The 12363-nt window shown below is 33.3% G+C and overlaps 1 protein-coding gene across 1 annotated transcript in view; it reads left to right on the forward strand.

Moving 5' to 3' along the window:
* The window catches only part of LRRIQ1 (leucine rich repeats and IQ motif containing 1), a gene marked incomplete at both ends in the record, with an annotated part of 173919 nt that overhangs the window by 11753 nt on the left and 149803 nt on the right, over positions 1-12363 (forward strand). Inside the window, 3 exons of the mRNA XM_082665558.1 lie at positions 135-209; positions 4158-5795; positions 11636-11788. Of these exons, the coding sequence (XP_082521684.1) occupies positions 135-209; positions 4158-5795; positions 11636-11788 (1866 nt within the window). The remainder of the gene's footprint in view (positions 1-134; positions 210-4157; positions 5796-11635; positions 11789-12363) is intronic.

Genomic DNA, 12363 nt, shown 5'->3' on the forward strand with positions numbered 1-12363 from the left:
TAATAACTGAGGACCATTGGGTGAGTTGTTACCTTTAACCATTGTTTACAAATATATGTCGTAAGAATCATACATAATAAACATAATATTGTTTGATAGTTGAATATAATATTTCAATATTATCATATGCTCAGCAAGAACAGGACAAGATGAATGATGAACTTCATAAAGAGGAGAAAATATGGAAGGAGAAATTTAAACAGCATGAGGTATGTGTTTGTTGTTTTTAAGCAGCACAATAATCATTCTCCATTTGAAGTAAATTACTATGCTTGGAATGGGTATTTTAAAATAATATTGCCTAGTTGGTATAGGATTTAATTTACTAAAGTTTTAAAAATACCTTAGTTATAGAAGCTCTCCTTGAAATAGAATGTCTTGAAAAGGAAAATAAACTGGTTCAATGAGTGAACATGTCTATATACTCTTGTAATTGTAAAATTTCTTTTAAGTTTTGAGAAAACATACTATTACGAATACTTCATTATGATTGAGGATTGTTATAAAAGGTTACTGCATTTCTTTAACACAACTAATTGAATGTGTTAAATAACCCCTTTAAATTTAAGATGATCCTGATGACATGTTTATTGTTTTAACTTTAATTTACTCCACAGTTTTTATATAAAATTATTTTAAATAATTACAAGTAAAAAGTAGATAAAATTTCCCATAATCCTGTAATGTAGCTAAAAATATTAACTATCATTGTATTTTTTCCAAGTCTTTTTAAAATTTATACAAACACATTCCTGAAAAGTATGTTTATACTGGCCATCTCTAAATTAAAAAAAGTTGGTTAGGGCTTCCCTGGTGGCGCAGTGGTTGAGAGTCTGCCGGCCGATGCAGGGGACCCAGGTTCGTGCCACAGTCTGGGAAGATCCCACATGCCACGGAGCGGCTGGGCCCGTGAGCCATGGCCGCTGAGCCTGCGCATCCAGAGCCTGTGCGCCGCAACAGGAGAGGGCACAACAGTGAGAGGCCCGCGTACCGCAAAAAAAAAAAAGTTGGTTAGACATGTGAAGACACGTGGTTCATTATGAATGATAAGAAAAAAAAACAGTAGTGGCTCACTTTCAGGTAATACAAATGTTGGAGTTAGGAGAGCCATTAAAATACCTCTTGCCCTGTTGGTGGGCATGTAAATTGATACAGCCACTATGGAGAACAGTATGGAGGTTCCTTAAAAAACTGAAAATGGAACTACCATATGACCCAGCAGTCCCACTACTGAGCATATACCCTGAGAAAACCATAATTCAAAAAGAGTCATGTACCACAATGTTCACTGCAGCTCTATTTACAATAGCCAGGACATGGAAGCAACCTAAATGTCCATCAACAGATGAATGGATAGAGAAGATGTGGCACATATATACAATGGAATATTACTCAGCCATAAAAAGAAACGAAATTGAGTTATTTGTAGTGAGGCGGATGGACCTAGAGTCTGTCACAGAGTGAAGTAAGTCAGAAAGAGAAAAACAAATACCGTATGCTAACACGTATATATGGAATCTAAAAAAAAAAAAAAAATGGTCATGAAGAACCTAGGGGCAAGATGGGAATAAAGACGCAGACCTACTAGAGAATGGGCTTGAGGACATGGGGAGGGGGAAGGGTAAGCGAGAGAGTGGCATGGACATATATATATATATATATATATATACACTACCAAATGTAAAACTGATAGCTAGTGGGAAGCAGCCACATAGCACAGGGAGATCAGCTTGGTGCTTTGTGACCACCTAGGGGGTGGGATAGGGAGGGTGGGAGAGAGGGAGATGCAAGAGAGAAGAGATATGGGGATATATGTATAATTGATTCACTTTGTTATAAAGTAGAAACTAACACACCATTGTTAAGCAATTATACTCCAATAAAGATGTTAAAAAAAAAACTATAACTATCATGCAGTAGCAAAATAATTAAACAGGTGATATGAAAAGAAAATTAGAATCTTTAATGAAATACCAAGTATATATTCTAGAGTTGAATAGTTCAGTGTATAAAAATAAAATTTCAGTGGATAAGTTTGACAGTAGATTTGACACAGCAGGTGAGAACATTAATGAAGCTGAAGGGAAGTCAATAGAAAATACCCAAATTTAAGCACAGAGAGAGCAAAAAATAATGGGAAAAGCAGAAAAGTATACAAGAAATATGTGATACATAATGAAAATATAAAAAATGTGTATAAGAGTAATCTTGGAAGGAGTGTAGAGAATGGGGCAGAACCTATGTGTAAAGAGATAATAGTTGAAATGGTTTCAAATTGTTTTAGAAAAATCAGTCTGAACATTTGAAGATGGTTAAAGATCTCCAAGTAGAATCAATACAAAGAAAATCACACCTGGGGATTTAATAGTATTGAAATTCAAGACAAGAGGGAAAAATCTTAAAAGCAGCCAGAAAAAAAGACACATTACCTAAAAAGGAGCAGCAGTAAGCTGGCAGCTGAGTCCTTAAGTGAAATGATGGAAAGAAGAAGACAGAATAAAAAATTTAAGTGCTAAGTGTTAAGGGTTTCTTTGATCATTAGTGTTCTTTGAATCCAGTCTTCCTCTGCTTTCTGGACTCAGTTTTCCCTTCCTGCAGTATATAGCTAAATACTTGTCAAAAATATACTTTTGGACAGCAAATTTTCTCAATCTTTGCACAATTGAAAATGCTTTTATTTTGCTTTTAAAACTGAATGATTAGTTTTCTTGGACACAGAATGCAGGTTTATTACCATTTAGTTTTAACAATTTAAAGATATAACTCCATTGCATATTTATTTATTTTTTCACATGCCATCTATGATTGCAAATTTGATACTCATTCATTACATTCTTTTGAAGCTTTGGGATTTTTCGCTTTTTACATTCATCCACACATATTTGCTGGTTTTCTACTGTGTCCAGGCACTTCTGTAAGTACTCAAGATACAGCGCTGAAAAAAAAAAAAAAAAAGATACAGCGGTGAATAAAACAGAAAATAATCCTTGCCTTCATGGAGTGTTCTGAAATATTGCTAGTATCTAGTATATGAGTGTATCATTGTGTGTGTGTGTGTGTGTGTGTGTGTGTGTGTGAAGTTAACTCTGTATCTTAACAGCCTTTTGTTTTTTTTGGTTTAGAAAACATATTTTTCTATGATTCTCTTTCCTTTGGTTTTCCTCAGTTCTTCATTTTGGAACTCCTATTAGTCATATGTTGAGGTCTCTGTGTTGATCCTCTTTACACCTGAACATCTCTGACATATATTTCATAGCTTTGTGTTTTATATGTTGTTTTGGGAGACACCTAATTTTGAAGTTTTTGTTTAGGCAATCAGCTGTTCAGCAATTTTATATTGATTTTTTTATTTGAGTGAGTCATATATTTTTATTTGAGGACTTGCATTTCATTTTTATATGAGGTTATTCTTGTTTACACATTTTTTTCTTAAAAATATCTTTATTTTAATTTTTACTTAAATAGCTCTTTTCTTAGAAATTGGTTCTTCCATCTTCTTATTGAAGCATTTTTATTGCCTCACATCTTTTGTGTTAGTTTTTCTGAAATATTTGCCAAATTTTGTTGATCTGTTTACTTTTGTTTTAGAACATTAGTGACAATGATATTTTCTCACCTACCTCCAGATTATCTCACTTAATGCAAAATGTGTTTATCAACTTTCTTAATAGTTGAGAAAGGTTAAGACGTGTAACTAGGCTTATTTGTATGTACTACCTCACCTTCCTGGTATTATAAGTCACAAAATAATTCCCCACTTCTGCAGTCCCTGTGCTAGTTCCTTTATCAGAACTCCCATCTCGGAAAGTCTGAAGTCCTTTTCTCCTACACAGATTTTAGCTTGAGGCTTTTCTTTCTTTTTCTCTGTATCATTCAAATTTCATAAGCTTTCTATCTTCAAGGAATTCCTCAATCTGTGTCTGGGTGGCTTAGTATAGCCATAACATTACAGTATCAACTTACTAACTTGATAGAAGCTCCTAAATATTTAAAAAATTAATATACCCTTTAAAATAAATTAGTTCCTCTAAGTAAATTTTGTATTGACTTTACTATGATTTCAGTTTTAGTATTTGTTCTCAATCTATATTTTGGATACTTTAGTAACATCTCACATTTAATTTATGCTGATTACTATTTATCTTACTTTATTTTAGGAATTTATTAGAAACTTGCATTTACAAATGGAAGAAGAAAGAAAAAAATTTAAAGACCTACAGGAAAAAGAAAAAATGCGTTTGTTAAAACTGCAGCATAATGCAGCTGTAAAAATTCAAGCTAAATATAAAGCATTTGTGGCCTACCAAAAATATGGCCCAATCATAAAGGAACAAATAGAAAGTAAGAAAAGGAAAGCTCAAGAGTGGAAGGAAAAGGAAGCAAAAATACGACAAATGGAAGAAGAAAAACGAAAAAGATTAGAGGAGGAACAAAGAATAGAAGAAGAGATAAAAAAGCAGAAGCAAGAGGGAAGGAAAAGGAGAGAAAAAGAATATGAAGAAAAAAAGAACATCCTGAGACAAGAAAGAGAGCAACAACTAAAGAAGGAAAAATTGAGATTAAGAGAAGCTGCAAGAAAACAGCTAATAATAAGTAGAGCATTAAAAAACGGAGATTATAATGCCAAATATTTAACTGTGGAAGATAGATCAAAGAATAAGGATGATGTAGCCCGAAGGCTGGGGGATGAAAAGTCAAAGAAGTGGAAAGGTGCTCCCCCTTTGCCAGTTGAAGAATTGAATAAGAGAGAAAATGTAGATAGACACCTTGTATTGAAAGAATCAATACAAGTGCAATTAAAAGAATCTATATCAAGCCAAGCAATTTTGCCAGTATTTAAAATGGAAGAAAAAAATGAAAACCTAGCAAAACAATGTTCAGAAGAATCGGTCAAAAAAGCAAGGAATTATGAAAACATAGACCAAAAAACTCAATTGGAAAACCTAGATCTAAAAGAAAATGTGAAAGAACAGTTTCAGCTGCAAGAATTAAACTCTCAAATACAAAAAGAAGTCATGAAACCTTCCATAAATGAGATTATGAGACAAGAAACCCAAATAATAATATTAGGACATAATCAAGAAATTAATGAGGTAAACAATGAAGCACAGAAAATAATCGATGATAATCAACAGAATAAGATACAACAAGTAGAAAAAGAAGAGATATCAGAACAAAATGGAACATTACATGAAGACAATAATATGAAGAAAATTTCAGTGATTTCAATAAAACAAAAACCACTACCACTAAAATTAGAAAATCCTGCAGATATAGGGGAAAATATAACACTACAAGAAAAAGAAATTGATTTAAAATCTAAAGAAACTGAGGAGAACCCAAAAGGCAGTGCTCTGAATAGTGACTTGGTTTTTAACACCAATGATGCTATGATAAATGTAGAAGGCAAAATAAACAAGCAAAATTATATTTTAGGTAGAGATGCTCCTTGTGAAGACTTGGGTGGCAATACTGCAAAAAACTCTTTGATTTTTAAAGAAGTGAACTCTCTGAAGTCTCAGATTAAAGAAATTCCGGAAGAATGTCATGAAAATAGAACTGAATGTGAAAATATAGTGACCTGCTCTGTACCAGAGCCAACACTTACATTTTCTATTGAGGAAAAGAGGCTTGCTTGGATAAAATCATTTAAACCCTGGTTTGAAATTTTCAAGCAAAATCAACAGAAGAAAATTGTTAGGAGAAAGAGACTTGTAAAATGCCCAGTCAACGTGATGCCCCCTTTGAGTACACTAGAAATTCTTCAGTGTGGCCCTTGGAATACTTTACAGCAGGTATTTTATAATACTTTTTTCATACTGAATTGTGATTGGTTCACTAAAATGTAACTTTAAAAATCTTAATAGAAGGCGTATTTTATTTATTTATTTAATTGAAGCATAGTTGATGTACAATATATAGCTTACAGGTGTACAATATAGTGATTCATAATTTTTAAAGGTTATACCCCATTTATAGTTATTATAAAATATTGGTTATATTCCCTGTGTTGTACAGCATATCCTTGTAGCTTACTTTATACATAATAGTTTGTACCTCTTAATCCCCTACCCCTATATTGCTTCTCCCCCCTTCCCTCTCCCCACTGGTTACCACTAGTTTGTTCTCTGTTTCTTGGAGTCTGCTTTTTTTTTGTCTCTCAATCAGTGAAGTTGCTAATGAAATATTTCTCCTATTTGAGAGAGGTTGCACTTAAAAGATCTCCTCAATTAAAAGTATTCAGGTCATCTTCTCCTTCAGTGAAGCACTATGAAGAGCTTTGATTTGTCTTGAAACCTGTGTTCAAGGTCCCTATAGCCATTACTAGGCTTCCAAGAATGGAGGTATCTGGGAATGTAGAGCTGAATTAGAATAGGAAACTCCTAGCTTGATACTCAGGAGTTAGTCTGCTTTAGTCCTGGCCCACAACACCACCTAGTGGCTCCTTTTGGGAGGAAGTGGATTTCCTTGAAGTGGATTTCACAAGTGCTGTGAAAGAAGGGCTTACAAAAATGGAAGACCCTAGAATTTCTATATAGAAACAGAGTTATTTAGTCACTTGCTATATAAACATGGTACATCTATGCCTGAAATTTAAAGTCGTTGTCACCAAATGCTACTAATTTTCTATGTTTATGGAAACAGTTTCAATCAAAAATAAGACAGAAACTAAAAAATGTGTAGAAAAACAGGAAAGAATATTTCAAATAGTGAAGTTCTAGAAAGGATTTAAGATTAAAATACATATGTTTATCTGGGGCCTGAAACTCAAATGTATTTATAAAATTTATTTAGTTTCTTGGTATAGGTAGATGCCTAGAAAAGGAAACATTCTTATTAATACATATGCATTATTTGATTCATTCACTCAGCAAATATTCATCTGTCTAATATGATCAACCCATATTTATTGTTAGATTAAAGGGACAGAAACAAACCCCAGTCTTTGCCCTTATGGATCTGACTATGGTAGACAAAAAGGCATTAAACAAATAAATACACATAAATACATTACTGCAGATTTTGATATTTGCTATATAAGATTTCAGGGTATTCTGTGAGAGAATAACAAGATAGTAGGACTTAAAGAGATCTCTGGGATGTGAAAGAGCAGTATAAAGAACAAGAACTACTTTGAAGTGTATTTTTGTTTCCTAGGCAATGTATTTTTCATATCTATCAGACCTATAGAGTTACATATAAAATCTCTCAATGGCTCTTCTACTACATTTTTTTTCTTTAGCCATGTTATCTCTGGAATCATTCTTTTCCTACTTTACCTAAGATGTTGCTGCAGGCTTTCTGAATGGATGACATTAGATACTAACACTTTTATTTTATTTAAAATAATTTTCTTCATGAATATCTATTTGGGCTAGGCATGAGTGACACCTTCTTGCCTACAGTGTTTGTTTCAATAGTTCAAGAAACCAGTAGTGCTCTTCTCTTTCGTTGTGGTTCTGTTTTGTCCAGTGAGAGGAGCACTGAGAAAGTTAAGACGTATGAACCTCTTTCTCCTTGGTGTTTCTTCTTCTGCCCACTCTGTTCCTTCTATGGAACTCTTGTCAATTTACATAAAGTGAGGATTAACCTTTTCTTATACTTGTTAGAGCAAGACCTTGTAAACTGTAATGTGTATACAGATCACCTGGGGATTTGTTAAAACGTTGATTCTGATTCTTTAGGTCTGGTGATCAACTGCAGCGTACTGCATTTTTACAGTGCCCCTGGGTGATGCTGTTGGTGGTGGCTCATGGACTAATTTGAGAAGCAATGTTCTAAAGGACCCTGTAATCCTTTGACTACTACTCAAACAACTATTTCAAACATTTAATTTTTCTTTGAAGCATCAAATATACAGTATAAACATGAAAATATAAGTGCATGTGCCATGTAAGTGCTGAAGTGTTATAAAAACCATCTTGTAACTTCCTTACTTTGATTTTCTAATCTCTTAGCTTCACGTCTTTGTCATTATCTGCCACCTTTGTAAAGTCCTTCTGGAGTAAACCTTTAGAAGAGAAAAATTTATTCTTCTGGAATTTCACCCAGTAGTCAATTCATTTTGCTTATGTTACTCTCTCACTTTGAGCCTTCAGGACATGATTCAGGTCTGCCTCTTGTCCATACTTCTTTATTTATTGCCAGACAAATAGTGGTTTTCATTACTTGACTGTGAGATGGATGAGTGGGAGGATGGATAAAGGGATGGAAAAAGAAGTCCAACTGAATGTTAATCTTATCTCCATATTATTATCAGCTTCACAATTTAGCTAGGTTGTATTGATTAAAAATGAAATTAATATAAAAATTACTTGAATGTAATTTAATAAAGTACTAACAATCCCTGTATCAAATAAGATCAGGGTTCTAATTTTATTTCTGCCATTTACTGGCTGTGTCACCTTGTGCAAGGTGCTTGATCTTTCCCTTTCTGAGCCTCAGTTTTGTCTTCTATAAACTGGGAAGAGCAATACCTACTTTATAGGATTGTTGACTTTTTAAATACCGTATGTGAAGAATCTGGTCTTACGCTCCTAACATATATGATAGTCATTGTCAAATGTGGATCTCAAACATCTGAAGAGAAAGCCAAATGGATTTTTGAGGGCTGCTTAATAGCCTCTTTCATCAAATACGTTATAACATTGAACATGCTGGATCATCTACTATATGGAATAATATCCCAAAAGGATATGACTGAAGAGAAGTGATTATTGACAACTAACATAGTTTTCTTTTTCCTAGTTGAATGCTTTAACTAATTCATCTTTCTTTTATTTTGGGCATTTTGCTACTAATGGTAACTTGCCTTAAATAGCAACCACAAAAAAAGGGTACTAGCTTAAGGATTTTTTGCTATGGCTTTATAACATGGCATGGATGATAACATTTTAGGGGCTGAATGTCTCACTTCATTCAAGGCAAATTGTAATTAACTGGTGTTGTGATGGCACATGATTTACTTGAAGTTATATTCTCATTCATTTAAGCCACTAATCATACCTCAGATTCAGTCTCTTTGCCGCTGAGTTTTTGAACAATATTATTTCTCCAGCTTGAATAGATTTGAGATTGTGGCACTGAACATAAAGCAAAACAGTCATTGCTTTCATTACTTTTGTAATTACAGTCTACCATAGATAGATGACTGACACTGCTTCGGTTGAACTCAAGAATAACTGAGAGTGAACTCTATAAAAAATCTGTAGCTATTTTAGGTCATTTTATTTACCAAAACTGTCAAGGATTTGGGGAAATATAGACGATTAAGTGGAAAACTGATTTGTGATCTTTTATCAAAACATAATGAATGAGTCATAGGTTTTCTATAGATGGAGTAGTTCATTTTCAAGTCATGAGAGACCAAAAATATTAATCTTCCAAATATTTTTATATTATCCTTTGTAAGGGAACGAAACTATGAATGCTATAAATATTTTAGTTTTGCCATAGGGCTAGGACAGTTTATTCGTTTAGTTATTTAAGAAGAATTTAGCGACCATCCACTATGCCCCAGTTGCTCTTTTATCAGGCTGACCATGCAGTAATGAACACCTGTGAGTACTAATTCTCTTTGACCTTAATTTTTAGAGCATAAGGCAGTTCTATTTATGTAATTATTGTCATGCATGTATCAAAATGATGAATGTAAAAGTTTATTTGATCTCATAAGTTTGGAAAAAACGAGTGCGGTAGAGAATAACTTGCTATATCATAAGGAAAATTTTTAAATCTTTAATAAAAGAGAGGAGGAAGTACCATGGAATACCTCATATTCACAAGTAGACACCATCAACAAGGATACTGCAACAGCTGTCACGCCTGTACTGTAATTAAATTAGAGAGGTTGCCACATCATAACTAGAACTTAATTGTGCTTATATAGTTGATTGTAAGCAGCATATTATTAAATCAGGCAGGATAATATAAATTATAAGGTAGAGCAGCATTTGTTACTATAAAGCTGCAGCTGTAGGGTTTTCAGTTTTTAAGTGCTCAGTTCTAAATAGTGTGTTCAGTTTTTTAGTATAGAGCCAGTTTTCCAGTTACAGAATTTATAGTATCTCTTTGTGGACAAATTAAGTGGGCATTACACAGCAGTTATCCTGACACAAGTAGATTAATATTTTTCTTTCTGAAAAATTATAAAAAAGAAATTTGTTTCAAAAGTTGTTTTACATTATGAGTAATTGAGAAATGCCTAAAATCATTATGAAACTAGAAACTTTTATTCACCCAAAGTTTTAAAAATAATCAGTTATTGCTTTTGGTACTTAAAGCAAGGAGTAGTCTAATCCCTTCTATCTCCATGAACATATGGTCTGCCCATTTACTTACATAAATATGTAAATGTAAAACTTAAATGCACAGGAAATATTTCCCATGAAGAGGAGTTACTGCACTTAAGAATTTTATACTTTTTCCAGATTTTTTGAAGTAATAATGCTTTCAATTTCAATAAAACATTTAAAAAATTTCTTTCGAATAAGAGATACACTAGTATGATATATACTATAAAGCTAATCATTTTAGAATTGTTATTCAGTACATGGGAAACCTGGCCTTAGGACTTGTGATGTGGCAGTATGAAAGTATTTTTACTATAAAGCAATTTAGCTTATATAGTTATTTTAGTGCAGGGACTCAATTGTGGTGAAGAACCAAACATATTATTACATTATTACTGTGCCAGTTTTACTTAGGTGAGAGCTCTTGAGTTTAATAAGTGGAGTGCTTTTCAGTAATCTCAAAATATTTCTATCTGACATATTCTTGTAGAACTCTAAGTGTAGTCCTTAATATGCATACCATAAAGTTGAATACATTATTTGATATTGAATTTTCTTTAGTTGAAAAGACTTAAAAAGAGAAAAGTGCCTTAGGAAAAAAGGAAGCATTGAGTCTACAGTAATATCTCAATAATAAGAAATGTTGTAAATGTATGTTAAGAGCTATTCATGATTTTTTATACCGCAGATTCTATATGCGCTGGGTATATTACATTATTCAGTAGCACGGAATGATTCATACCTTTATAATACAGAAGACATAATAGAATGTAGTTTTTATTGCATGGTTCAATTATTATTGCATACTTCTACTTATTACAGGTTCTATAATATCTCTTCTCAGTTAAACTTGCTTCTTTTTTGGAAGATAGCTAAGGTATTCTAGTTGAAGCATGGCAGGTTGGATATAAAATCTATCCCCTGACCCATTGTGGCTTCTGGTACTATCCAGGTATCCCTAAGATACTGTCAAACACAGATCTTAAACATTTATATAGTGCAATCCTGAAAATAATGCCAAGGGACATGAAAAACGAATTTGGTGAAAAATCAGGGAGTGAACTAATAAATGATTACAATATTATTATTGCTTCTGTGCATATTAGTTTTGAACTTGAATTGGTCATGAATGACTGCATTATTTTGTCTTTCTATGAGGGGAACAAAATTGGCAAAATGGCCAGATAGCTTAAATGAAATTGAGTTGTTAATAAGTGTAGGTTTCAATATATAGCATTACTTTTTCTAGATGAAGTTTTTAAAACAATTTTGCAAGGCTAGTATAGTTTATATTCATTATAGTTAGATAATGTTATGTGTTCCAATTTTCTTGAATTCCCTAGGTTACAACAGTAACACTTCAAGATTTGCCAGGTTGTAGTCTCTCCACACTGGCAGAGTGTACAAATCTTCAGTTTCTGTCTCTTCAGCGCTGTGGATTAACCTCTTTGCACAGCCTGAGTAACTGCAAAGAGTTAAAGTACATTGATGCACAGGTATGTCCTATGTTCTCAATATTTATTTTATAATAAAATATAAAGTGGAGTAAGGTGTAATTCAGGTGTACATTTTAAGAAATGACAATTTTGAAGAAACATTTACTAAAGTAACCTATAACTCAGGGTCTAAAAGAGATCAAGGGCCAAAATTTGTGAGGACCATACAGGGAAGGTAATTAGATGGTATGACCTGGAAACTGTCTCTATTTGCAGATGATACAGTTATTGTTTTGTTACTTTTTGCTGCATAACAAATGACCACATTATTTAGTTAATTGAAAACAGCAACCACTTTTTTTGCTCACAGTTCTGTGGGCCGTGAATTGAGGCCAGACTTATCTGGGCATTTCATCTGCTTCATACCATGTTGCCTGGGTCTCTTATGTAATTTGCAGCTGGGGCTGGAATGTCCAAAATGCCTTCTTCTACATGTCTGGTGCCTTGGGAGTTTGGAATTTCTCTCTCTCTCTCTCTCTCTCTCTCTCTCTCTGTGCTTTCTTGGGAATCTTAAAAGGGTGAGCTTTCCAAAAAGACAAGCTTCAATATGAAGTGCTTGTCAAGCATCTGCTGGC

This window comes from Grampus griseus, assembly GCF_964374135.1.
Source record: "Grampus griseus genome assembly, chromosome: 11".
Lineage (NCBI taxonomy): Eukaryota > Metazoa > Chordata > Mammalia > Artiodactyla > Delphinidae > Grampus > Grampus griseus.